At 34.8% G+C, this 27,626-nt stretch overlaps 4 protein-coding genes across 11 annotated transcripts; 1 reads left to right on the plus strand and 3 right to left on the minus strand.

Annotated features, from left to right (window-relative positions):
- Positions 1-596: 596 nt before the first annotated feature.
- LOC133703146 (3'-5' exonuclease-like) lies at positions 597-1,703 on the minus strand. The gene has a single exon (XM_062127586.1). The coding sequence runs from the start codon at positions 1,322-1,324 to the stop codon at positions 725-727; it is 600 nt and encodes a 199-aa protein (XP_061983570.1). The 5' UTR covers positions 1,325-1,703; the 3' UTR covers positions 597-724.
- Positions 1,704-1,845: 142 nt separating this feature from the next.
- Positions 1,846-6,630, minus strand: LOC133703145 (uncharacterized). Of its 2 annotated transcripts, XM_062127584.1 has the most exons (7): positions 6,261-6,629; positions 5,988-6,071; positions 5,243-5,383; positions 4,255-4,320; positions 3,744-3,911; positions 2,673-2,999; positions 1,846-2,369 (listed from the first exon to the last, which is right to left on the minus strand). In XM_062127584.1, the coding sequence occupies exons 1-7, from the start codon at positions 6,534-6,536 to the stop codon at positions 2,271-2,273; spliced, it is 1,161 nt and encodes a 386-aa protein (XP_061983568.1). In that variant the 5' UTR covers positions 6,537-6,629; the 3' UTR covers positions 1,846-2,270. The 2 variants fall into 2 exon arrangements, with proteins under 2 accessions (XP_061983568.1, XP_061983569.1); XM_062127585.1 differs by lacking the exon at positions 5,988-6,071 and having other exon boundaries at positions 6,261-6,630.
- A 1,567-nt stretch (positions 6,631-8,197) lies between these two features.
- LOC133703231 (PRA1 family protein H-like) lies at positions 8,198-10,687 on the plus strand. 2 transcript variants are annotated; one of them, XM_062127689.1, is made up of 5 exons: positions 8,198-8,738; positions 9,370-9,506; positions 10,053-10,124; positions 10,234-10,343; positions 10,445-10,687. In XM_062127689.1, the coding sequence occupies exons 1-4, from the start codon at positions 8,320-8,322 to the stop codon at positions 10,296-10,298; spliced, it is 693 nt and encodes a 230-aa protein (XP_061983673.1). In that variant the 5' UTR covers positions 8,198-8,319; the 3' UTR covers positions 10,299-10,343; positions 10,445-10,687. The 2 variants fall into 2 exon arrangements, with proteins under 2 accessions (XP_061983673.1, XP_061983672.1); XM_062127688.1 differs by having other exon boundaries at positions 10,234-10,687.
- A 5,145-nt stretch (positions 10,688-15,832) lies between these two features.
- Positions 15,833-26,854, minus strand: LOC133703723 (uncharacterized). 6 transcript variants are annotated; one of them, XM_062128341.1, is made up of 22 exons: positions 26,567-26,852; positions 26,003-26,186; positions 24,950-25,006; positions 24,217-24,244; positions 24,017-24,139; positions 23,716-23,827; positions 23,561-23,598; positions 23,353-23,406; positions 22,539-22,607; positions 22,293-22,409; positions 22,113-22,181; positions 19,736-19,815; positions 19,287-19,412; positions 19,115-19,211; positions 18,935-19,012; positions 18,440-18,532; positions 18,171-18,338; positions 17,563-17,693; positions 17,336-17,468; positions 16,536-16,660; positions 16,240-16,422; positions 15,833-16,155 (listed from the first exon to the last, which is right to left on the minus strand). In XM_062128341.1, exons 2-22 carry the CDS (start codon positions 26,095-26,097, stop codon positions 16,134-16,136), a joined length of 1,998 nt encoding a protein of 665 aa, XP_061984325.1. In that variant the 5' UTR covers positions 26,098-26,186; positions 26,567-26,852; the 3' UTR covers positions 15,833-16,133. The 6 variants fall into 6 exon arrangements, with proteins under 6 accessions (XP_061984325.1, XP_061984324.1, XP_061984321.1 ...); XM_062128340.1 differs by having other exon boundaries at positions 17,336-17,465; positions 18,935-19,211; positions 26,567-26,854; XM_062128337.1 differs by having other exon boundaries at positions 18,935-19,211; positions 26,567-26,853.
- Between the last annotated feature and the right edge of the window lie 772 nt (positions 26,855-27,626).

Genomic DNA, 27,626 nt, shown 5'->3' on the forward strand with positions numbered 1-27,626 from the left:
TTGAGAATCCAATTCATTATATTTGAAAACTTCTATTTCTATCCTTCTTATCCTATTTAAGAAGTCTTTTAAATCTAGGCTTGGCTCTAAGATTTTTTATTACTTGGTGCTTTTAAATATGGACCAATATGTTTTTTTTTTCATCTAAAGCATTGATTCTTGTAATTTCTAAAAAATTATCAGAAACCCAAATCTATTTTATAAAGAAGTAGTATGTTCATTAGGTTAGTGCTAAATCACCATGCACCCTTATTTTCACTTGATGGTGATTTTTTTTTTATTTCTTATCAAATAAAATTTAAATCAAGTTTGCTTTCAAGGAAACATTGTAGCAGTTAAAAAGTTAGAATTTTTACTGGGCGGTCACACGCTCAAACCTTTAGGGAAGTGGGCCGGGGTCATTGAACAGGCTAAAACTCATTAGACCTCCCCTGATGATAAAATAACCTTTTTCAATGATATTTAATTAATTCATGACACTTGGACTAAAAAATAATAAAATCTTCATTCGGGAAAAGAAAAGAAAAGAAAAGAAAAGAAAACTATTCTTTTAATTATTTGAGTACGTATCGATCGTTAATAACAACAGAATGGCATAAAATCAAGAACTCCTTCAAGTTTTATTATAATAGATTGTAATACTTCAGCTGTCAAAACAACAAAGTCCCATAATTTTTTTTACCGCATAACAGAGTACTTTAGGTTTCCTTCTGAAAGTCAAGACTTAGTCTTTGCTAAGAAGTTCTCCAAGTTTAAAGGAGACAAAAGCATCAAGACAAGCATACTTTATTTGTTGATAGTCCAGCTTCTTACTGTCCCATCGGCTTAATGTAATTTTAAGGGGTTTCTCCAGCTCTTTCTTCAAAAATCTAAGCACCAAACGCTTTAATCCAAACTTCCTGAAATCTTCCTCGCCGCCATGTTTTGATGCAGCCCAATACGCAACATCCCTGCAATGGCCTACATTCAGTCCATAATCATTCATGAGTTTATGCGCATCATTCCTCACCTCTTTGCCAACAAAAGTATATTTCTCGTTGCCAAGAAAATCAATCAGTGATTGAGGAAAATAGTCTGCATGACAAAGTTGGAAAATAAGACATCTTCGACCGACACAAAGCTGTAAGATGGCAATCTTTTGGTAATCGCCGGGATAAGCAGGCAGGAACCACTCGGTGTCAAGGCCAATAATAAGCTTACTCAATTTGCTTTGATACACATACATTATCTGGTCGATCCATCTATCCACAACAGAGGCTGATTTTGTGACAGTCGTGAAAATATGATCACCATAGTATTCAACATCACATCGAGAGCACGCCATAGCTAGAATAAGCTTATGATAAGTATTAAAAGACTCAAAAATCCAGAAGAGTTTTTACTATCATAAGAGAGCTGACAGCTGAGAGAGAAATAGAGCTTCAGAGACTTTGATTATTATTTGATAAGATGCATGCGTATATATAGAGAGGCCTACGCCATGTAAAGTCCAATACGTAAGGGTTCCTTTTCCTCCAAGGATTAGGATTTGTTTTGTTTTTTGTTTTGTATAGGAAAGTTCTTAAAATCCTAATCACGGGTGGAGTTTAATGGAAATAAAGGAGTAAAAAACCTGCTGCTCCAAGATTAATCAATTATCAATTCTTCAAGAAAGAGCTGGATACATGTTATGCGCTCCACCCAAACCATCGTTGCGCTATTGCCAGTACCATTCGTTAATTAAAATATTGTGATAAAAAAGATGCATCTTACAGCGCCTATGGAAAATACTTCCCCAGCAAATCTTTTAATTGATCCACGAAATTATATTTGAGCAATTCAACAAAATAAGGTGGCAGTGAGAAATTAGAAAAGGGGTCCGAAAGCCTTGATGATGAAATGGACAATTTAATCTCAGCTATCTGTACAGTTAACCTTCTTCAGAACTATGCTAGTTGAAAAGCTTTTGCAGGCAGATTTGCAATTCTTTGAGACCCACCCAGATCAATTAATGAGACAATAATGTTTTTCAAAGACTAAACGCAAGGTGAGAAATATCACCTCCGAAAAACTGCAACCCTTTCTCAGGTTTGATGCACCACAAGAGAGTTTCACAATATTCCACGCCCCAGGTTGGAATGATGTTAGCAACAAGGCTTTCAGAATTCCACCGGACCTACATGACTTGAGAGTGATCGCAGCTATCGACAAATGAATCTCAAATTCAGCCCGTGGTGTATATATGCTCATAGTTTTAGGAGTGTCTAGGATCTTCTTCAACTTCTATTAAACTAAATTTTCTTCCTTCCACTTACACAGGCCCAACCATCCATCTCTGACACTGATATGTCTTCCAAGAGCATTGAATACCGATCCACAATACATGAGCACTGCATAGAAGACACAATCAAACTAAATCAGGTCACACACATCTCTGACTAACATGCAATTAAATAGTCAACCACCTGAAGATCCCCTATACATGGGATACATCGATGTCAATTCCTGTTATCTCATCAAGGGATCTCACTTATCTGCAAATGGGAAGAATGGCTATGCCAGCTTCCACCAATATGATCTTTTACTTTGCGTTTATAGGAGAGGTGAAGACAAGTTTTAGTTACTGGTGTATTTTTAAGCTTAGGATTACCATGAGACTGAAATCGACTGTATCTAGCCACTCCGAATCATACCTGCTCGGATATAATACCAGAAATGCCAACAACTGCCTGAGATTTAGCATAAGAAACAATATGATCTGCCAAATCCAAGAGTGGATTCAAGAGAATATTAGCAATGACCACATCATATTTCTCTGTTCCAGAGATGACTCCAGTTCCGTAACAGCTCTGCTCTTTCACCATTTCATCTTCTCTTCCATCCAAGGAGGAGCAGGTTTTGCCAGGAACTAAGTGCAATTCCATTGTCTCAGGTCCTATACTGTTCAGAGTGGCATTATGACGTGCAGACATGATTGCTTGAGGATCTATATCAAATCCAACTGATAAAGCAGCACCAAACTGCATTCCCAGTCATAATGACAAATCAGAAATAAAGAATCAGTTGGTATCGGAAATGATTTGTAACTAGAAAGTCATGTTAGAATGTTTACAGTAAAAAAAAGAAGATAAAAATCATAATGTCAAATTTTCATATCCAACATAATAATTAAAAAAAAAAATTTCAAGAAACAGGGAATGCATGTTAAGAAATAGGAAAGTGTTCTCATACGTGTGGTGATGGCACCGCACCACTCATGACTGATCCATGCATTTGTATCAAACAAAAGAAATTTAAACAAATTATTCAGGATATAGTTTGAGAGATGACTGCTCCACATATAAGCATAAGAAACTTAAGGTCGAACAACCTTTTGCAATTAGAAGTTCGTTTGCTAGTTGTTATTTCAGTTGCATGGATACTTCCGCCAATTAGATGCATGGAAGGAACCTCACAAATTTAATTGAAAGAATTTTTTCCCCTTCAATCAGATATATGCTGATCCTTTGAGAACACCACTTTGGTGGGACCAAAGCTGGTTATGACCTTTTTCTCTTTTAACTTGCAAGAGAGACACTATATGAGGCTACCCTACTGAAAATCTGCCATAGCTTTGTGATCTAATTGGTTGCACTTATGCTTGATACAGCCTAATATTCTTAAGACCAGACCTGGTATCTCGAATCTCTCATTGGTGTCTTTAATAGACGAGGTTCCAATTTATTTCATAATCAAGGGTTAAAATATAAAATGAATTTTATTACCTTCAGTGCTGCAATTGCAAGAACTCCAGAACCTGTGCCATAATCCAAGAAAAGTTCTTCGCCCTTTATTAACTTCTTTAGTAGCAACAGACATAGCTTAGTAGTAGGGTGCTCCCCGGTTCCAAAAGCTAATCCAGGATTCAGGATTATATTTGTTGCTTCAACATCCTGTTGGGAGAAAGCAAACATTTTATATCCATTCCATTACTACCAATACAACTTTCTCTTTTTGCATAGTGAAAATCAGATTTGCAGGATGGGTAAACATGGAGGAAATTATTTGTGCAGTAACTTGAACTTTAATATGTAGCCATCTGACGAGTCTCCTAAAATGGCAGCACAAATTTCAAGTAGAACGCAACTAAATACTCAACACTTGAAGATTGAGTGCGTGGCACACACATGAATCTTATTTTAGGTTTCATAGAAGCTTGGGTAAATGAGATGCCTATATATGGCAAGTAATGACTCAAGTAAAACCCGCAAAGAAGATAATTTGGGATAATCATACAGGGGGAGATCTCCACTCGGGCACAATCCAAAGTCCTTCAGTTATTTCAACTGGATGAAATGATTCCTGTAACAGATAAAAAATGATTTATTTATTATATTGCCACTGAAATACAGCAAACAGTTCAGAGTTTATCAGCACGGCTCAATATCTTTGCTTCATTGGGAACAATAAAAGCAATACATGCAATATTTTAACATAAATCCTGAAAAGTTCCATGTGATTAACTGATTGTGAGAAGTTCAGCATAAATCATGTTTCGTCAGGGGGGCGTGAAGGTAAGGTATGCTCTAGCAAAATATAAAGCCATTGACAAAAGCTGCAGGCACACATGCAGAGAGAGTAAAAATATATTGCCAGAAACATTATAGGTCCTCGAATAGGAACAGGGACTTTCCTTTTAGTCACCCAAAAAAAAGGCATCTTTTATTCTGCACCATCCACAAAGATTGGGTTGGTGAAGATTAAATATAGAAAATTCTTTTCTAACCTAAGAAAGTAGGCGATGGAGAACTATATAGATACCAATCACTTGTTAAGTTTGTTTTTCTTTATTGCACTTGCAAGTTGAGGCAAATCAGGAAAGGTTGAATTCAATCGAGTTATTTTGCTTATGATCTCAAGGAAGCTAAAAAAGGCTGCTCTGTTCCATCAAGAGCCATTTGTGTCTTTTGGTCCTTGTAGCTACTGACTTGGGAGAAGAGATATAAATGTTGCTAACTCATTTCTTAGACAGAGTGCTTGCACGATAAGAATCTTCATTGATTCAGTGCAAGTGCAGGGCTGTCATCCTAAATTCAATCAGAAAACTTCTTAGTTGGAAAAAAACAATCAAGAAACAGATAAGCTTTCACATTAACCATTTACTTTAGAATTCCAAAAAAGAGAAAGAAGACAAAGAAGCAACATCAGAAATGCCAATTGAATGATCTAGAAAAACAAGAACTATATACAGCTGGGAGACAGAAGAGAAGAAAAGAAAATCAACCTGAGTTTTCCGAACCCATTCATATTGATCCCCAAGATTAACCTCATAAGGGGGTGTCTCTTTCAAGCCAATGGAATTGGCTGCTTGTGAAAGGCACATGTCCACATCTTCAAATTCAGGAAATATGGAATCAATGCAGACCTACATGATAAAAGAATAATTTATAAGGCAAGATTTTGAGTTTCTTTATGCCATTCTCGTCCTTCTCTAATAACATTTTGTAGACAGTGGACCAATAATCATTTGCACTTGAATTGAAGAATAAGGAATGGGAAAAAGTCAACCAAATACGCAATACATTATCATAAGGCTCAAGAACGTATCTCCAAGGAAGCATGTCTATACCAGGAAATTAAGATTAAGCTTTATCGTCACCAAAAGGTCAATCTACTTCCTTGAATATCGTGTTATTATCAGATTGGATTGGACATAAAATGGGGAGATATAAATCAAATCATTTCCCTTGATTTAACCCAGATCTTTTTACAAACTCTTATTCTTTTATCCTCTCTATATCACTGCAATCGCCCTTGCCCATGCAGCATTTAAAGGTTTAAATGGCACATATCCAAGCCATATTAAATAAATAACCCTTTCACAACTAGTGCTGTTCATTCTTATTTTATTGGTGTACAAGTAGAGCATAAAAGGGAAAAGGTGAAACTTTCAAGAAAAAAAAGATGATATATTCGCAGCAATAGCATCACATTAAGGAATAAATTTATCATAAACTTAAAAGGCTCGCCTCATTAGAACCATCAAAGTCATCATCTTCATCCATACTTGTAGAACTGGCACCAAAACATAAAAGAGCCTCTGAAAGGCTATCCTGATGGCATGGAAAATAACCATCTTAAATAAGTATTCAAATCTAAATCTTAAAACTAAAATGTCATTCGAAGTTTCTTAACGTGCACAGATAACAACATTTCGTAAATGTAAAGAAGTAGTAACTAAGTTATGAAACAAAAGAACCCATGATAGAAAATCAAAGAAATAATCGAGGGATCATGCTTACAGCGACATGTTTGGGGCATCGAATGAGAACAGAAAGGTAAGCATAGGATTCACTTGTTGTTGTTGTTGTTGAGGGCGAGGCAGTGACTGAAGAAGAAGAGAAGAGTGATGAAGAAGAAGAAGAAGAAATGGGAGATTTTGAGAAGAGTGAGGAAGAGCTGGGTTTCTTCCATCGATGTGGAAATTTGTAAACCGAGAGTGGAGGAGAAAGATATGATGGGCAGTGGTGGTGAACGAGAGTGTACGATAGGTGTTTGAAGAAATGACTCCTTGACATTTCTTGTCGTTGCTGTTAAACCAGGTTCGGTAAAGACTAGAAAGCGAAAGTTGTTGGATGGTTGGCGCGGAGAGTTTTAAATCCTTATTTAATATTTTTGCTCTCGAATAAATTCATCTTTTCCCCTTTTGTTTTATAACTTTTATCATTTTGACTATTTTTTTCTTCATTTCACATTTACTTGTCATTTTAATTAAAATATTACGAATATCATCAACTCTAAATATTCAAAAGTTGGATTTTTTTTTCATTTTTCTCAATAAATTCAATTAAAAAAATAAGCCAGGGATAAAATTTTAAAAATATTTAAAAATATAAAAAGATTATTTGTGCTTAATAAAATAAATTAAAATATGAATCATTAAATCAAAAAAGAGTTTTTAATACTGGTTGGGTTTCTATTCTTATTGCTTGGAAAATAAACAATAAAAAGGTGAAATAAAAGTATTCTTACGGATACTACATTTGAACAAAGTATTTTAATGAAAACACAAACTTTTTAATCAACAAACCTACTGCTTGGAATTTAATATATAATTTACATTACCACAACTAATTATATAATCACAGCACAAACCCCACGTAGAAAATATTTCCCGCCAGCACTATACGCAATTAAAGATTAATTAATGCTCAATTTATCCTACATGTTCGCACAAATTAAGCTTTTTAGGTATCATGAATTTTCTGGTTGAAAAAGATTGGTTCCGTGGAGAGCATGTAGCAACAAGGCCACCTTCACCGGTATAAATAAAGATTATTATTGCACTTGAGGTCTAGCTGGTGTAGTCAATTGTGTGACTTGTTCCGTTCTCGTTCCGGGTTCGACCCTCTATGTGCACGTCTGTCACCCCCGCGGTGCCTTACTTGCTCCTGGGCTTGCAGGATGTCCAGTGGGCCGTGGGAAATAGTCGTGGTGCGCGCAAGCTGACCCGGACACCCCACGTAAATAAAAAAAAAAGATTATTATTATTATTATTTATTTTTTTAATATTAAATGATGTAACTTAACTGATCAGTCTCTAGATTTGCTCTTTAGAAATTACTAATTCGAGTCTTACAAATCTCAAAATCACTAGAAGCTTACATTGTCATTAACTTCAACGCTCGTGAGATTAGTTGAAGTGCGCGTCCACGTTAATTAAAAAAATTATTTTTTTTAATTGGATAGTTTAATTAATCAAATTTTAGATTTACTTCTTAATTGTCATGAATTCAAGTCCTTTCAGACCACTGGAAGCTTACATGATCGTTAACTTCAAGGCTTGTAAGATTAGTTGAGATGCACACAAGCTGGCCCGAACACCTACATTAAAAAAATAATTATTGACTATATTGTTTTTACGGTTAATTTTTTAATTTTTTTAATATATTAATATTAAAAATAAATTTTAAAAAATAAAAAAATATATTTAAATATTTTTTCATGTACAAAAATATTTTAAAAAAACAACAACTACTATAATACCAAATACTATCTAAATTACAAGACAATTTATTATCAAAAGAAGTGCATAATGGATGTTTCTTTCTCTTTCTTTTTTTTTATCAAATTTGAATTGTAAGAAAAATTTGCTTTGCAACCTTAAAGAAAGAAAGAAAAATGAAAAATCTTCTGAAAAACACAAGAAAAGTATATATATTCCTTTCTGAGGTATAAAAATTCATTATTATTTTACCAAAAGTGGAGAAATGGTTGAATCCTTTTTAAACAAGAGAAGGGAAACAAAATCCCAAAACCCAACAAAACAACAGCAATCTTCTTCTTTGGCTTCACCAGATTATGGTTTTCTCTTCTAATCCTTTATCTCTAAGCGTTCCCGACCCCACCTTCGACACATGGCTACGCGACTCCGGCTACCTCGAAATTCTCGACCAACACTCCTCCTCCGCCGCCGCCGCTCCCTCCACCACCACCACCTCGACAACCACCACCACAACAACAGCCATTGGCCTTTTCATTTCATTCTTTTCCCATGCTCTAACACTCCTTTCTCTCTTCACTCTCAATCCCTTTTCTAAACTCACCACTGATGACTTCTCGGGTCCAACCCCTTCTTGGACCCGGTCGTTTTTCGCGGACCACGGATCCTACTCGTTTCCGTCCGGGTTTGGACAGGCTAGGCTCCGGGTTAATGAGAATGTTAAACGTTATGCAAGAAACTATGCCTCTCTTTTCGTTCTCTTCTTCGTTTGTACTTTGTAAGTGTTTCCTGTGTTTCTTTACATGTGTTGTATGTTTTCGTTTTGGGTTGTTTTCTCTGGTTTTGTTTCTGAAAAGATCAGAAAGATTGACTCTTTTTTTTGTGTGGGTGCGTTTGGTTGCTGGGAAATTTCGAGGGAAGTGAAAAGAAACGGGGAAATAGTGATTTTTTTGGTTGTGATTTTTATGTCAGTGTTTTGTGTTTCAAGTATGTAAATTGTGTTGCTTGTAGACTACTATAGCATTGCTTAAGGTTTAAATTATATGTTTTTTTGGCTTATATTAGGACTATAGGCAGATGATAATTATCTAAATTCGCCCTAATGATAGTTTGATATTTTAACAATGTTTTTGAGTTTAAGTTTTTGTTTGATGTTCCTATGGACGTCTAGTGATTTATTGAGTTGCTATAGAAATTCGAATGCTTTAGAAATCGTTCTTCAGTAGGTATGGAAGACAAACATTGAACCTGCATCATCCACGATCCGACCTTAATGTGGTTGTGTTTTCCAAAGGATAATGAGAGGGATTGTTATGACATAAGCAATATTCTTACTATTGTTATTTAGGGTTTCTTTTTTTAATTTTCTCATCTGGTAATTAACTCTTTATATGTCTTTGGGGTTGCAGGTATCAAATGCCACTTGCTCTGATTGGAATGATATCAAGTTTGGCACTTTGGGATATTTTCAAGTTCTGTAGTGATAGGTGGGGATGGGATCGATATCCGGTGATTCGGCAAGTTATGGTCCGTGCAGCTCAATGTGGTAAGTGATCGAGTCTTTTCCTTTAGTTATCATTTATCATTTTCTCTTGTGGAAAACAGGCCTTCCCTGTAGCTAAAAGACATGGTTGGTGCTTTCAAGAATATTAGGGATATAGCAGACTGTTCTGAGAAAATCATGGCCACTAGGATTCAGTTTCTTTTGCCTCTTTCTTAAGCATTTGGTTTCAACTAAGAATGAACAAGGTCCTGCATTTAAGGTAGAATTGGGGCCAATGCTGTCTTAACTGAATGATAGTGAAGCTAATTGGAAATAGAGTGCTTTTTCATTTCAATCCCTTGTTTGTACCTCAAAAACAACTGGTAGATTTGGACAGGTTCAAATCCTTTAAACATTATGTTTTCTTAGTACTTCACCTTTTTTTAACCTCTCATATGCCCATTATTCCTATTTGACCATTCATTTCTTTTGTTTTTTTAATTTTCTTCCGTAACAATTCTAAGCACACAAACGAGTATAGCTAGGAAAAATTGATGGATAATGAAAATTATTTTCTGCACCTGACCTCATCTTATCTTGTTGTTGCAGTTGCTGCAGTTATTCTGATATGTTTAAACGTTCAAATGGCTCTGTTTTGTGCACTTGGTGTTAGTTATACAGGTAAAAATTAGATGTTATTTTTCTCCTTTTTTCAGTCGTTTTTCTTCTTGTTGTTGTGTGATGAGGGAAATCCTACCTTCTCATTCAGTAATTTTCCTCATCCTATCAGTTATGATCATGCATGCTGCATTTCGAAAGCTGACTCCTGCAAGGCAACCTACGCGCAGTAGATGAAGTAGAAAAGAGGCATCAATTTTGATATCTTCTGATTGGTTTTTGGTATGAAAAACCTGCTCATCTACAAGATAGTCTGGGGCAAGACTTTTGTTCATTGAAACATGAAACATGAAGCATGATGTGATTATCCTGTTATTTTGCAGTCCCACTCGTCATGTGAAGCAAGAAATGCCCAATTGCTGATATTTTGGATTCAGTTTTGATCTTAGACACACAGCTCTGTAAATTACGTAGCTTAATAAGTTTTCAGGTGAAAAAATAGTCATCAAAGATCTCAAGCTCCATCATCATGAGAGCTCTAGTAAAAAAAAATTTGTAGCCCTCTTTTTTTTGTTTTTTTCAAATGAGATATTCAACTGTGGAGATTTAAGCACAAGAATTATGTTCCGGAAGATCTCATTTTTACTGAAGTTTTGCTTATTAGGTCATCGTGTCTCTATTGCCGAAATGAATTTTAATTTGCCAAACACAATAAAACTAGTTCACAAGGGCTTTCAAAGCTTTGCTTAGACACTCCTCGGAAAGGCCTGTAAGCTCATCTTTCATAGGTGCTCGTCAGTTTTTTAACGATTAAATGACTGCTATTTCATTCTTCTATACTTTATATACTGAGAAGAGAAACGATAAAAGTGCTAAAAAGAAAAATCAATTTTAAAAAGAAAGCTTATAACATGTGAAATTTTAGAATCGGTTTAATTTTTATTTAATTTAATATTGAATGATAAAATTCAAAATCAATATTAATTTAAAAAAATTCAAAATAAAAAAATAATAATTAAAAGAATGAATATAATGAATTAAAAAAAACTTAAAATAATATATCGGATCCAATCCAACCTCTTAGAAAACCTCTAGTTCCAGAAATGTACAGGAAACCATTTGCATCCATTGCATCGTCTAGTTGCTCAACTTACAAGTGCATTGCATGTAATGATAGATGCCATTACCACGCGAACAGCTCAAGAGTTATCATAATCAGAGATAGCATGGTCCAAACAACAAAAGGAAAGAAAAAGGCAGCCAAAGTTCTTTTAATCATCCATTTGAAATGCAAAGATCACTTTCAGAGTAGACGTTATCATCAATCTCTTAAGCCACAGAATCTTACGTGCATGGGAGGGCCATAGATAAGCCTTCATGAAAGACTGGACATCACCCACCCACTAATGGAGTGTGTACAGAGAGATCTATTCCAACTTGAGATTTGAGAATCCAAAGATCAGTGTCTATCAGGAAGACTGGACTTGGTTAAAGAAGATAGCATCTCCACGAAGATGGTGAAGATAGCTTGTGTTCATGCACAAACATGGAATTTTCCTTTACCATCAGAACATTGAAGTGTAGAAGAGGTTACTACATGCAAGGTACATACGATGCGAGAGAAACAATTTGACAGAACATAGATGGATGTGGAAATAAATTGCTCTGTTTTATCCCCAGACAGATGGAGCTATCCAAGTACAATATTGACAGGCGAATGGCATGATTTCTGCAATTTTTCATTTGCTAAAAAAGGAGATTTGACGATCTTCCACAGCTAGCCAGAATAGGTTCAAACAATGAAATTGAACATTAAACGTGTAAATTTGAGAGAGCCAATTCAGTTATTTAGGATTACCAAGCAGAAAGGGAGAAAATTATAGATGAACTGAGCTTGTTTGTCACATATCGTCTTCTTCCACTCTGTTGCCATCATGGAGATATCATATTGGATGCAACTTCTGTTACCTTAAAAAGGACCAATTATAAACACAAATAGTGATCTTGAGTTCGCAAATGGTGCAAGATTTTGCAACCAGTAACCTAGTGTGAGCCACGACAAAATAGTTTCTAACAATTGCATGTTACCGAACAATGAAGTAACAAATAATAAAAAGGACAGCCTGCTGCAAACTCAACGTCGATCAGTAAAATACATGAATGAATGAATGAATTTGGCATAAAACAAAAAAATTTATCAGGATGAAACTTCTGTATCATCTTTAAGGTAATGATCACACCAGTAGCGAGATTCTGTACGTTGATTTCTTAAAGTTACAAAACAACGAGTTCTCTTGCGGCTTAGAATAAAGTCGAACCTGGTTTATCGTTCCAACCAAGAATTTAGCACCTAAATTCTTAAATACAGGCACTTGATTCCTTAGCGAGCATGTTCTGTCCACGGGACTTCGTCTTGCAATAAATTCTCACCTGCCTGCAGGGAAAATTTAGTTACAGCTGAAATTGATTGCACGCACTATTGATATCAAATGATGCCTACATTCGTTCTTGACATAAGAAAGGTCAACTCATTGGCAAAGCATGTTCATCATGTTTTCCCACAGGAATGATAGAGCTTACCTTGATCATCTAATTTTATAAATGAGAAATTTCATTATCAAGAGAAAACTATGACAGGAGCTCACCCTGTCCACAAAACCTTTGTACTTTGAAGTAGGAAAAACATTAGAATCCAAGGGATCTGAATAACAGAGATTTTAGTAAAGAATATCAAAATCAAAGTTGCATAACTGGCATATCATGGAATATTGAGAATTCGAAATTGCTTCATGGATAAACCTCTAGTCATGAAGTCTATACTGGACTGATTGAACAATTGACTGACAACAGCACTTTCAGTGGATTTATTTGCCCCATGTATCCATCCTGCCTTTTCACTCCATCAATATAAAATACACATGGCAACACCAAGCCATCTTTAGCAACATAGAAGGAAAGGATCTTTATGTTGGAAACTGTTCAGCCCATTGAACTTCAAAGTTGCAGTCTCCTACTTGTCTGTTGATCTTGTACAGTTGCACAATGTTCAGCCAAATCGCTTTTGACAAGGAGCAAGTGGATAAAACACGGTGTCTATCTTCATCTACTTGACTGCACAATTCGCAATCAGGTTTGATATTTCTCTGCCTTCTGATCTGCTTGGATTTGGTGGAGTACAATCTATCTAGAATGGCTAGCAACACCACGAAGCCATGTGCTGGTGAGTGTACACAGATAGTTTGAACCAATCCCACTCTGTTACTTCAACTCAATAATTCCCACGTAGACTGAGCTTCCAAATTAGAGTTGCATTTACCAGACCGAACCATCCCATCATCTCCTAAATCCAACCCAACCCACTTCTAAAATGAAGCTTCTTTTCCTTTTCTACTCACACCCACATGCACTGCAACTGCATGCGGCGTGTGCTTCTAGTACGGCATCGTACCATGTTGACAACAACTTTGACTCCCTTGCCACGTCAGCAACATATTCATTAAAAGGAAGGAAGCCCCACCACCCAATCCAACCCGGGCACCCCCAGCCCACCAACTTCAGCTGAGCCTCCTCCTCGTATTTGTTGCTGTTTGTAGACTAGCGCTGACAGGAACCACCAGAGGTGTGTTCGACTCCCTGGCGATCAACCATATTCTGCCACGTCACCAAATGTAATAAATCAAAACAAAAGAAGAAGTATGTTCTGTTCGGGTAGGTTAGTTATAGCTTTCGAAATTTTCAGTGACCGTTGGAAGCGCGAATCCCTCTAGAAAACAGAAACAAACCCTAATATTTAGAGAGAAAGATGGGTATAGAATAAATATCACACGCTTTGTTTTTATTCAGCAAGCCTGTTTCTTTCGTCTTCTTCATTTTTTTGAAGGGTTTCCAAGCTGAGAGTCTCTTCTTCTCTCTTATAATAATACAAGGAAAGGAAGGAAGTCTCTCTCCCCATCTCTGTTTGTCCATTTACTGCAGTGCTTAAATTGATCTTCAAGAATAAGTCTTTCTTGTTTGTTGATTCTTGCTTTCCTCTCAATTATTCCTCTTTCTGGAGTGTTACAAGTCTGAATTTGATAGGCTTACTGCTAGTTATACACCTGTAATATTGACAAGAGTAATTTTATTTTCGTATTCCTAGTTACAATTTTGCATGTCGCATTTCAGAAGCTTAATCTTGCAAGGGCAACCTTCTCGCTGCAGACTGAAGTAGAGAACCTTGCTAAGTAGGCAGTAAAACAATAGGTATTGATACGGAGTGCAAGACTGCTAATATCATCTCCTATTTTGACAAAGCATCCAAGTGGGAACTGAGAAGACTTCTTTTTTGATATTTTTGTTTTCGGGAGGAGCCCCACTGGACTTTGAACTTGCTTTCGACAAGTAAGAAAACTGTTTATTGAAAGGAATGCGCCTTTCAACACTTTTTATCTGCATTGATGCTCAGATTCTACCCCGTGGATATATATATATATATATATATATATATATATATATATATATATATATATATATATATATATATATATATATATATATGCATGCATGCAATATAAGTTAATTATCCTTTGCTTTGCCGTAGGTTAAATTATTATTTTTTAACATTGTTATTAAATCTGGTAAAGTTAGTGAAACTTAAAATCTTCCAATTTAATTCTATGACTAACTTGAGTTTCAGTTAAACCGCATAAAACCTCAAATCAATTTTATGAGTTCAAATGCAATATTGATGACTAATAAAAATATAATTTAGCTTTTAAAAAAACTTTAAGATAATAATTTTTTAAAAAATATTGAGACAATAACAAATTGAATCTATCTCGGTTCCCTCATGATCTGAGTCATAAACTTTATTAGGTTTAATAATATTTTTTACAAAATATTTTTATTTAATTATATAATAAAAATAGATATTAACCAAAATTTAGCACTAACCTAAAATTGAACATTTATTTAAGACATTGATCAAGCCATTAAGAGCAACAACAAAAAAACATCATGCATTATATTTCTCAATCAATACAATATTAAAGAATAAAATCAAAAAATAATAAATTAAAAACAATTAAATAACAAAAATAAAACATGTTTTTTTTTATGAGTAAACTTGTCAAACTTGTCCACCCTCCAAGCTCTTCCTTTTCAAATTTTCAAGAACTTTGTCCTTGCCATCTCTGCATATGAGTCCTTGCCATCTCTGCATATGAAAAAAGGTTCATCCACCACTTGTGAATCGGATAATCAATGCTAGCACACCAAACCTACAAATCAGATTATAAACACCAAACTTGCAAATCAGATTATAAATTTCAATGAAATTATAATGTTTTTTTTTTCAAAACTATGTTTTTTTTACCTGTCTAATAATAAAATTAAACAATCACAAAATCACACACTAATCTAATATCATAAAAAACAAAATAAAACCAATTACAAAACTAATCAGATATCAAGGGGATGTAATAAAAAATAAATAAAACTTGCTAGACCTGCGAACTTCAAAGACTATAGCATATTAACTATTAGCTATAAAGCTATAAAGTTCAAGCGAGTGAAATTTTCATTGTAGCAATCCATGGTGGGTGACAATTCTATTTTCATTGTAGAATCTGTAGATCGCTCTGGTCTTTTGCTGAAGTAAAAGTGATTTCTGCAGTTCGAAAGAATATTTAAGTTTGAACAATCCCTTGAAAGAATGATTTGAAGGAAAGACAGATGTGCAAGCTCTAAGCATCCAAAGCAAGCAAGAGAGAAATGGATAGAAAACTAAACCGTTGACTCAAGATTTGGGACAATTTATACCAGAATGTAATAATAAATACAATAAATGTTCTTAAATTACACTGCTAATTAATATAACAAAAGCAAACCCCACCCCTAATTAGACAGCAATTATGCTGCTACAACTGATAGACTATGAAAAGGGCAAGTAATCATAATAAAAAATTATTATAAACGCACAATTTCTTACAATGATATGTACATCAAATCTGAAAGAATGCGTAAACAGGGAACACACTACAAAAAGAAAGATGATGCACTCAGCCACCCTCCAAGCTCTTCCTTTTCAAATTTTCAAGAACTTTGTCCTTGCCATCTGCATATGAAAAAAGGTTCATCCACCACTCTGCATGTCCATAAAAACCATTAAACATGTACCGGAAAAATAAAATAAACCAACCTTGAGAGCAGAAACCTCGCAAGCGGGCTTAAATTGGCATTTGAATTAAATTCCTTGGTCGGTTGCTTTTTCCTGTTGTCAGCTTCTGTATTTGCATTTTGGGTTTCTTCTGAGGCTGTCTTCCCCTTGCTTAAGAGGCGAGCTGCAAGCTCCTGCAGATCTTTCAGTGAAGATTCTTTCGAACTGCAGAAATCACTTTTACTTCAGCAAATTTGAACTAAGAATTGCCACTATGTAAACTAATACTAACACATTAAGAGTGGTATTCTCTGGGGGTTCAGGAGAGAATTTTGAACCTTGCCAATCGCTGAAGCAAACTTCTGACCAAGACATCACAAGATCCAGGCTTTAAGCGCTCCATATTTACAAGTGAATTTGTTACTGCATGCACAACTGATCCTTCTGAATCATCAGCAACAGCCTATATCATGCAGTTCACACTGTTAGGAATTAAACAGATGAAGCTGAAATCAGCAATGAAACTTAAAAATGAACATGTGGATTGTTCGTGGAGCTTGAATCTAAGATTTCTGAACTGTAGCAGGCACCTAGCACACTCAAAACTTTTATCACTAGAAAATACAAGAATTATATGCAATAGCATGCCAATACACCAAAAAGATAAGAAAAACCTAACATATTCCCACAATTTCTAAAAGGCACATGAATGAACAAGAGAGAAAGGAAAGGGAAAATGATAGCACAAGTCTAGTAAGCATGGGAAATCACAACATAAATATTTTTTTACCAAATGCAAAAGACCAGAGCGATCTACAGATTCTCGTAGCACAAAATCATTTTATGAACTAGAAAAGCAAGCTGATCAATTTTGTTGTACGGAATTAATTGAGGAAAAGCAAACCAGATTCTTCCATGTTTCATACAATAATTGGTGGATGAAAGAAATGATCTGAAGACCCATATTGACCACATAGCCAGTGCCACATACTTTGCAGTTCATTTTGTTGTGAGAAAGGAACTTTGTAATCAACTTATACACCTTGGGAACTAAATTGTAATTCACGAAATGACTACATTACATCACCTATGTCATGCAAATCTGTAAACTGATACATAGAATCAATTGGTTGCTCACCTCTTTTAAGGATGGGATAAGCAAAACTGACAACGGTGCTGACGATGATGCTATTCTAGCACTTTCTTCATCATCGCTTGCTTGGTGTGATCTTGAAAAAGCTTTTGGCACAGCAGAGTATTCACGAGAACTTCTGAGGTAGAAGTGTTGACCTTCAGAAATTTACAAAAAACGTTTTTTCTTTTTATGCAGGCAGAATGATTACCACATGTTAAAGTATAATGTACCTGGACGAATCAGAGCTGTTAGTCAATGTCTCTCTTCTTCTGCTCTCCAGCCCATCGCTGTTATTCTTGTTTGGAACAAACCTTTCTCTAGCATTTCCTTTCCTCAACCCTCCTTGAAATGCAGCCCTTGCCTGCATAGACATGTCAATCAAAGAAGCTTCTCAACACAAGCAAACTCAGATTCCAGATCAGAATCTCCACATGAACATGATTATGGTCAAATCAATTTTTTTTTCCAATTCTTGACCTTTCCTTCTTTTGACAGTTTCATGTTCATGTGGAGATTCTGACGGTCAAAAATAGGAAAGGTCAAGAGTCTGTCAAAAATGAAAAGCAAAAACATGATTTGAGCAAAAGCTTGAGGAAAGATCCAGCAACAAAATCTTCAAGACAGGTTGGGGCAGACAATCCAATTTTATATGAGAAATTAAAACAAAACAAAAACAAGCAACATGGGAAGTTCTAAGATTAATTCAGGCATGACAGTGAGTACAGTAGAAAAACACTAAACAATTCAAGACCAGTTCAGAAGGATCTGATGATTAATGGGTGATAATTAAAAGCTGCCTAATGAAATTAGCAATTCAAAATAAAACAACAGCGATAACCTCAGCAAGATTTAGAGCGCTGTCTTCTAGTGAGGCACGTGAAGTTCTCTCTTGCATCCCTAATCTGGATTTAGGAGTCCGAGGAGAATCAGATTCATCATGTTGACCATAGAAAACAACTGTTCCACTGGTAGAAGCATCTTCAAAAGAAGCAAATGAGCTACTAGACTGCACAAAATATAAAAATCTGATAAAATAAAAGGGTTGCACAGGGAAAGCAAATACACATCATACAACTCAATTTCCAAACACGTTGACAGAAATCATACCGCATTGCTTTGATCTCGAAATATGGCAGAAGACTGAGATCCTTTAGGAGTATGGATGACAACAGTTCCTGATCCACTCATGGACAAATCATCCTGGAAATTGAGCACTTCAGCCAACATTAGAAGTTTGATTTAGAGAATTCCAGGTAGTTGAATTTCTGTGGCTATAATTGCAAAGCAATTAAGCACCCTGTTAAATTCCTACCCAGTCAGCAGTAGATTGGAACAAAAACATGTAGGCATTACTTCTATTAAATTATAGCGTGAGTGGCTTGTGGAAACATTCCAGAAGAATGCCATGCCTTGTGCTTAGGCATATCAATTTTCCCAATTATGTTGATGTTGGCCGCTAGTATTTGAATATTACTGATTTCTTCACTGATTTTTTTTTTTAAAAAAAAAAGATATAGAAAACCATATCTTCATTCTCAGCCCACAAAACACAGGTGAAAATTTCACTCTTGATATAATTTATGATAAGAGAGATAAACTTACATCATCAAGTGAGTTATTTTGATGATCATCGTGATATGGATCCCTAGCATCTTTACCAAAGGATAAATCTAGTGATTCCTGAAGTGCATTTCCAGATGCAGATAACAAATGGTTACCACTCTCTGAAGCTCTTCTTTGGGTATCCTTATTGTATGAAATATCTGTTTTCTTTTCTCTAACCTGAGGTGGTCTTGCAGCACTTCTAACAGTTCCTGTAGCCTGTGATCCACCAATGCTGAAGTCCCATCCAGCATTTTTGAAGGGTTTTCCCTGACCACTGCAAATTAAACCAGTCCATTAGAATAAAAACACGCACTATGAAGACAACAAATAGTAAAGAAATGAAATCAACCTTATTCGAACAGTTCCATCAGCCTTTATGTCTCTTGCCACCTTCACGGTATCAGAACCCTCCCCTATTCCTTTACGGCCATTGCTGGGGGTTTCTGCATCCTTTATTTGGTACTTCGGGCGCTCTCTATCAGGATGAAAACAAGAATGTAATTATTATGCTAACTTATGTAACAAAGTTGTATCCCGTTTAGCATTTTTCAATATTAAAAAAAAAAACACATCTGGAACTGTTACAAGAAACAATGACCGAGACAGATTAAGCACGTTTCAAGATCCCTCGTGAAACCTCATATAACCATTGGGGCACCATCTCAATATCTATAATAGCGATGTAAAGGGAAGGGGAAAAAAAAAAGAAGAAGGGAGAGAGAAGAAGGAAAAAGGAAAAACTTTGGAAACCAAATTAGTTTTAGTGGGAGTGTAATGGACAAAAGCAAAATATCACACCTTATTCTTTCCAGAAGCCTTGGGCTCTTTCTAGCATTTCTAATAAACCGGTGCTTAAGAAGATCCTTAGCATTTGGCCTCTGAGATTTAATAAAAGGAAATTCAAAATACAAGAAAGCAAATAAAGGTTCAGCCAACAGCAGAAATATTAAATTCACATTACCATATCAACTAAAGTGTATCAGAACATTCAGAAACATGGATTAAAAAAGGAAAAAAGAAACAGTGAGACAAGATAAAATCCATACTACCTCAAGAAAGCCAAGCATCAGCTTCAAAGGAAAAATGAAAGACAAGAATCTTAATCACAAAATAGCATCAAATTGCTTCCAGAACTCTCAAATTTATTAGAGTATTGAGTAAGGCTTTTTATGCTAATAAAATTAAGAAACAAAAGCAAAACTCATCTCATTGGATTGGGTTGGGGTACAAAGCAAGCAAACCAATCCTTATATATCTCAAGGTAATTGAGTGCACAGAAACCAAACAAAAAGCATCTACTAGTGCTAATAGATACTTCACCAATGTGTCAAAATAAAAAAAGGTCTCAGAACAGAAGAGCAGCATGTAGGTGGCATAAATTTGTACTTTCTAGTCAGTTAACATTCCTTTGGAAAATCTGACATCATGGAAGGATTCTTATTTGCAGATCCTCATACCCATCCAGGTGGATTATGATTCTAAGAAAATCTTGTCATAGGACAGAATGGACTATGATTCATCCAAAAACATACCATGCACATCAACCACCAAAATTTAGCTAAATTCTAAATGGTATGACTGCACAAACCCATAATTTTTCATCCAAAAATCCTGTATGGCATGATAAAGAAAAACTTCCCAGACAACCAGAGTTTTGATCGGAGCGCTTATGTTGGGTATTTAATCAAATTGGCCAAAAGAATTCTTATAACCATTTCAGTCAAATAGTTCCTGGCATCCCAGGTAGTCCACACTAACAAACCTGTCTACAGCAGGTTGAATATTATATCAGAGAAAATTGTGTTGAATAAAGCCACATGGAAATTAAACTGTCCCAATCACTTTTGAAATGATTCATATTCAGCATAATTCAGCTGACTATCTGATTGATGGATGAAATTCTACCCCTACAAGGCTTTGCTTGCATAAAGCTGTGAAAACAGGATCCTTTCAACAACATTTACAATGGTCAAAATTCTTCTCCTAATCATATGGAATGAAACAGATAGGAGAACAGTTGAATGGTACATTGTAATCACCAAAAAAACAAGGAGCTGCTAAACAGGCAGCAAGAGACATGAAAACAAAGAAAAAAATAAATTGTGAACCCCCTAATTAAGCATAATTTTGAAAGGAACGCTGCAATTAGAGATGATAGAGATGCAATGATAAGTCAATTTGGTTCAGTGTTCTCACAAACTCGCTTTTTCAGTCCTCAAGGAGCATAAATTCTGATGGCAGGTGAGAAAATCTTCACTCAAACAAATCACTGAGTGGAACAAAGGATCTCCACTCAAAATATGAGCACAAACCCAACAAAGCAATTTACAGGATCACATCAACGAATTAGATTCAAAAACTCAATAAACAACTGAACTACAAGCACTATATCTGTAATATTCATTTTTTTCTGATAAATGAATTTGAGGAAACATGCTGCATTCACAAAAGCGCCCCACTGTCTCCTCCCCTTGTTTTAACTTCCCTGTCTCTCATGAAATAAGTGGACCATAAGCTATGAAATTTAGTTGTAAATTTTGCAGCTCTTATTAGTTAATTTAGAACACAGCCAAATTTTTTCTTTCTCGTTCATTCAACATCCAAAAATAGAATAAAATTGACCTCATTCTTAAGAACAATGCTAAATGAATTTAGTACAAAAATCCAAATCAAGTATAAAATCCAAACTCCAAATTTTCATCTTTCCAAGGTTACGGTTATGGGGACTAGTATCAGGGGTTCTACAAGGCTACATGGATACATTTATTTAAAATTCTGAATGGTAACTAGATTTGTTTATACCATCTAGCATGCTACATTGATAGAGCTTCTTCATTTAATAAATGGACCCCACTTTCAAAGAAATGCATAAACAGGGAAAAACTAAATGGCTTTCATTTTCATATTTGTGCCTCACGGGTCACCACACAACTCAAAGAGAACAAGATTCACTCTCTAAATGTATGTTTGCTTGCTCATGCAAAGCATTGATTGCATGTGTGTCAAAATAAGGGAACTTGAAGCAACAAGCATGTCATGAAATTTCATTGACAAGTTGGACTAGAGCTCAGCCCAGCCCTAAATAGCTAAGTACACTGATCATAGAAAAACCATCATATCTCCAATACTCACAAAAAAAAACATGGAAAAAAATGCAGAGGGAATAAATACTTGCCTCGTCAGGAACTTTCTTTAAACAAGACGAGACAAAATCTTTCATAGGACGGGAAAAGTGCTCATCAAGCTGCACAGGAAACACAAAATGTTGAGAATAATACTTCCATCAGTTAAATATACATTTGATCGTTATAGGATCTCAAAATGACCACTTTGACATTAAAAAATGCAGCAAAACCTGTGGTGGATTATCTCGAGGTATGATAAAGAGAACCCTCATAGGGTGAAGATCAGCAAGTGGAGGTTCCCCTTTTGCCATCTCAATAGCAGTTATCCCCAGAGACCAAATATCTGCCTGCATCAAGCAAGGGCTTCAGCATGGCCAAACTCAAATGTTGAGAGATAGACACTGAGAAACAGGAGTCATGTACAACACCAGCAAAACAAATCACAAAAAAAGGGCTAAAAACTGCTTTAAAAACACCTTCGCATCATATCCTTCTGAATTCTGAATCACCTCCGGAGCCATCCAGAATGGTGTTCCTACAAAAGTCTGTATTTGTTAACCAAATTAGCACACTGCTTAACAAATTTTTCACTCATAATTGAATGCCAACACAAAGCAAAAAATTATTAAATGAGAAAGAAGATAGTCAGTTCCAGTCATCCAGAGAGTGCTGCCAACTTGAATTGAATAATGGGAAAAGAAATGGTTAATGATAAAATATCTGCAGAAGACGAATTCCTGTCATCCAAAAACTGATAGCATCTTGAATTACAAAATTTGAAATAAAAAAGACAGTCAACGGGTCTGTGGCCCAAAATGCCCATTGCAGATAAAACTTGGAATAACAACCAGAAGGGAAACCACACCACTCATTCAAACAGGAAACAATGATGATGTCTCCATCTTCTAAATTGTTACTACCTCGTTCTAAAATAGAAGGCCACCAAAGAAAGCAATAGAAACAACACTTTATTTTTTTTAACAAAAAAAGGATTTCATTCAATTATTTCTTCTTCTTTTTTCATTTTCTACGAGTTGAACATAGATTCCAATTGTTTTAATTTGACAAATGAATTATTATCTATTATCATTTTCTATGAAAGCCAAAAATAGTTTCCTCTGTATCACTATTTTGCAGTGGCAATTATGTGCATACTACTTTAGCAAGGAATGGGTCCTAAAATGGAGACCTGGCAATAAATGGTAAACAGAAAATCCACAAGGCATATTCCAGTAAGCAACACACTCTTTGCTAGTTGAAAAACAAAGCTTAGCGAATAAGGTGTAGTACCTTTCTCCTAGATATAGTACTTGTTAATTGTGCAGAAACACCAAAATCTGCAACCTGTCACAAGGTCACCATGGTAACTTGGAATACTAAAAGGTAAAAAGCAAATTCTGTAAATCTACCAATATTTACGCATATCTTCTTCTAATTCACCGCACTTCACGGATAATCAAGGGGACTTTGTAAGCCTATTCAAGCAAAAAGAGCATACCTTAACATCACCATTCTCGCTCAACAAAATGTTTGCAGCTGCCAAAATTTAGTGCAAAGGATGTCAGTGGACAAGCAATTTCAAGCAAGCATTGAAGTAAATGAAATTAACACAAAGGAAACAACTTAAAGGCAAGAATAAATATTTTGCAAAACCTTTAATATCTCTGTGAATTTTTTGTTCATTGTGTAAATATTCAATAGCATGCAGCAAGTCTCGTAAAATGCAAGCAATTGACATTTCATCCAGTGGAGGACCTGATTGCAGCTGCAAGAATAAAAAATTGTATTAGCATTTCAAGAATAATCATTATCTAGGAAATTATGTGGTTCAGTTATAAATGAATAATATTGGACTATTACTGCTTCAACATTGCAAACAAGCATTATTGGGAATCTTTTAAAGAAAAAATTACTAGTTTCATGCAGCACGGAAATAAACAATGAAGTAACCTACTAGGTCAGCAACAGATCCACCAGCCATGTACTCCATAATTATCCATAGTTTTGTCTGGTGAAGATAGGATCCATAGTACTCAGTGATATATGGAGATCGGCACTGTTGCAAAACAGAAATTTCCTGGCAAGAAAAGTTGATACATGAGGAAGAAAATCATTACATATAAGAAATGGATTACCCTGAATAAAAGGTAATACCTTTTGAATGTCTTCAATTTCATCCTCGCTGCAGAAGACAAAATAAAGCAAGATTTAGAAAATAGAGAGCTGTGTCATACTGTTTACAAAGCTTGCATGCTAAAATTATTTTTGGAGGAAAAATATATATAAAATAACAGTCTGTTTGCAATACAAGAAGCTTCTAACTCAAGGCATGTCATAGATGTAGTAACAAAACTGCAGATAGCCAGATACCAGAGCATGTTTCATTGTTGATTCACAAATATCTTCTTCTTTTTTTCTGTAAATATTATTGCTAATACTAGTCTCCTTTCATGGTACATGGGAAATTGAAAAAACCCTTCAATTTCAATTGATATCATAGATGTGTTAGTTTCCCCAACCATTGATATCAGCACATGGTTAACAACCACCTTGGATCTACTTGCAAAAACAAACCCATAGTCTATGGTTGCTTATAACACAGTGAATCGAGGTTCAAATGCTTTAAAACCCAGATCTTACTTGGGAGGAATTGGTCAAGTTCATTGAAGTACATCTCTTCAGTATAGTTACAGAACAATCATGAATTAGGGAATAATGGGAAACTGAGGCGTCCTTCAGTTTCTCTCAGGCCAGGAAAATAATTTTTTTACATGCACACAGAGAGAAACCTCTGGGGCAAAGACTGGAAATCAAATATGATTAATTTTTTATTTTGATAGCAGAGAGCAGAATGAAAAAGGAAAAATAATCATCACTGTGTACTTACGATTCTTCCAAATCAATAACTTTGATGGCAACTTCTTTGTTAAGCTCCTTATCAAACCTGCAAATTAGAAAGGCATCAGCAGCCATGATTACATCATGTACACTCTTTAGATGGTTATTCAATTGGCAAAGCTTCATTTTTGGATATAAAAATAGGATGCAATAATGGCCACTAAAGGATAAAGATTCATACAACTCTGACATAACACAAGTATGGATGTATTTCAGGAACAACAATGTGTTTTAGTTTATGATAGCGCAATACTTTGATCATGTAAAGGAATTTCTATGCCATAACTAAGCATACTTAAGAAGATGTAATATATTCAAAATGACCCAAACAGAGAACAGATTTAGTGCCAAATTCTTCAATAATTCAGCTAAATCTGAATAACAGGATCAAACGAAATGGAATTTTATTTCTTCTACAGATCATGTTCCATAACACCTTGATGTAAGAATCCATTGTTCCTGTTGTCAGCAAGGACTTGAGAATTTAATTTATCATCGTAATTTCTGTAGTTTCCATTATACCTGATGATAACTTCGTATGTCTTGTTGTGAGAAACCAATTATGAAAATAACTTAATCATTTAGAGAGTTTTGTGTTCGATACACTTTTTTTGTTTCATTTTCATAGGTGATTTTGACAATGCCAGCGTATGAGCTAGAATTTCCCTGGTGTAATAGGTTCCCACCACCTTAATGCTCCAATGTGGTTACACAACTGCAGAATTGACAACTTGTGTTCCCACACAATCTACAGTTGCATTGTACAAATTTCTAACAAGTCATGCCCTTCGAAATGCATTGAGTTTCAAACTATTATAAGCAAGATAATTGCTATCTAGTTGCTGCAAGCATAAAAAATGATCCACTTTCTAAAGCCACTATGTAATTATCGAAAACCTTTTGTCATATTGAAACACGCTATTTCCAGAAGTACAGAACAAAAGATAATCTTACTTGCAAGTATTCCCCCAATACAGAGGTAACCGACACTAGATACAATTTTTTTAAACCACGTGACACTAAAAAAGAAATGAACACTTACGCTTTATAAACATCACCGAATGATCCTCTACCGATCAACTCCAGTGAACTAAATCTAGCCCCAGCAGCCTCCATTAACCCAGCTGCATCAGCCATTTCTATGCAAAAACAAAAAAGCTCTTTCTCTACACCCACTTTAAGCACACGGAGTCAAGCCAGATGCCTCCACATTATCCACATTCTCCCTAACAACAAAAAGCCCACTTTCAGTTCTCCACGGAAAAATCAAATCCCCTCAAAAGGGTCTCTATAAATGCATATCTCAACCTCAAAAACCAACGCTGCAACACAATTCACTATAAACCCGTCACAATTTAAGATCTAAAAAAAAACCCAAATGGCAAATCTCTTTCAACAAGGCAATAAAGATAAATTTACACTCAAAGTAAAACATGATTTTCTTCTCTTCCTTTCTTTTCCGTTAGGTATAAGAGAGTGGACAACTGAGTGGGATATTTTTCTAAAGTGACAGCCCAACATAAATTCTAGCAGTGATAGAGAAATAACAACAACAAACAGGTAGCCTCCAAATTGGGTTTTAATAAAAAAATAAGAAATTTGTTACCTTTTTGTTAATCAATCGACACAAGAACTGGACTTGGTGGCAATTATAGATCTTTCTCTCTCTAACGTGACTCTCTTCGAGATTTCAAGCAAAAAAACTCAATTTCTTGGGGCAGGCCTCTGTCTTATGAGTGCTAAAGTGTCTCTCAATGTCTCTCCTATGGGCCTCGTTGAAGGGAGGCTTTTGAGAAGAGATGCAGAGAGATGGAGGGATCGAGAAAAATGACAGACCAGTCTTTAATTTGTTTCAATGGAGGTTTCTGTTTTGTAGTGCCTATTTCACAATTTCATCGTGTTTGTTTTTCAAAGCGTATAGAGTTTATTAAAATAATATTTTTTATTTTATAAAATTTATTTTTAATATAAATATATTAAAATAATTAAAAATATATAAAAAAAAGAAACAAAATTTTAATAAATATGCAGTTATAAGTTGCTGGGAATCGCTTTTTTTCTTAAAAATATATTAAAATAATATTTTTTAATTTTTTAAAATTTATTTATGATATCATTATATCAAAAATATGAAAAAATTAATTTTAAACAAAAAAACATTTTAACCATTTTTATTTGAGCCACAATCTCATACTTATATTGCTAATTTGTGTTTTAATTTTTTTTATTTGTCAATAATTATTTTTTTTACATAAAAAATTAAGAATAAATTAAAAATATATGCATACATATAATAAAAAAAATTAAAGACTAAAATTAAAAAACTATAACAACTATAGTAAGATGTGAAATGGTGAAAAATACTAATATACAACAAAATAACTACACCTTATAGTGTTTTCAATAACTATAATAATAATAATAAAAAAAAAAGAAGGTTTCCATCTCTCTTTTTCTAATAGTCTTTCCTGGTTTATCACTTGAGAATTTCAGTTAATTTTGAATATAATAGAAAATGTATTAATAATGTTAATATATTTAAAAATTAAAGATAAATTATAATAATTTTTTGAAACATTATAAAAAAACAATTAAAAACAAACTAATATTTAAAAAATGAGATAAAAATATAAAATATCATAGAAAAGGTATTAATTTAATTTAAA

The sequence above is a fragment of the Populus nigra genome, chromosome 9, assembly GCF_951802175.1.
Source record: "Populus nigra chromosome 9, ddPopNigr1.1, whole genome shotgun sequence".
NCBI classification, from domain to species: Eukaryota; Viridiplantae; Streptophyta; class Magnoliopsida; order Malpighiales; family Salicaceae; genus Populus; species Populus nigra.

Coding starts and splice junctions, on each gene's coding strand:
- LOC133703231 (XM_062127688.1), top strand. CDS start 8,320: ATGGTTTTCTCTTCTAATCCTTTATCTCTAAGCGTTCCCGACCCCACC. Junction 8,739..9,369: donor CTCTTCTTCGTTTGTACTTT/GTAAGTGTTTCC, acceptor TTGGGGTTGCAG/GTATCAAATGCCACTTGCTC. Junction 9,507..10,052: donor GGTCCGTGCAGCTCAATGTG/GTAAGTGATCGA, acceptor TTGTTGTTGCAG/TTGCTGCAGTTATTCTGATA.
- LOC133703723 (XM_062128337.1), bottom strand. CDS start 26,097: ATGGCTGATGCAGCTGGGTTAATGGAGGCTGCTGGGGCTAGATTTAGT. Junction 16,423..16,535: donor TTGCTTCAGCGATTGGCAAG/GTTCAAAATTCT, acceptor TGATTTCTGCAG/TTCGAAAGAATCTTCACTGA. Junction 16,156..16,239: donor GCGAGGTTTCTGCTCTCAAG/GTTGGTTTATTT, acceptor TTTCATATGCAG/ATGGCAAGGACAAAGTTCTT.
- LOC133703146 (XM_062127586.1), bottom strand. CDS start 1,324: ATGGCGTGCTCTCGATGTGATGTTGAATACTATGGTGATCATATTTTC.
- LOC133703145 (XM_062127584.1), bottom strand. CDS start 6,536: ATGTCAAGGAGTCATTTCTTCAAACACCTATCGTACACTCTCGTTCAC. Junction 4,321..5,242: donor AATGGGTTCGGAAAACTCAG/GTTGATTTTCTT, acceptor TATCTGTTACAG/GAATCATTTCATCCAGTTGA. Junction 3,000..3,743: donor TTGCAATTGCAGCACTGAAG/GTAATAAAATTC, acceptor CTGGGAATGCAG/TTTGGTGCTGCTTTATCAGT.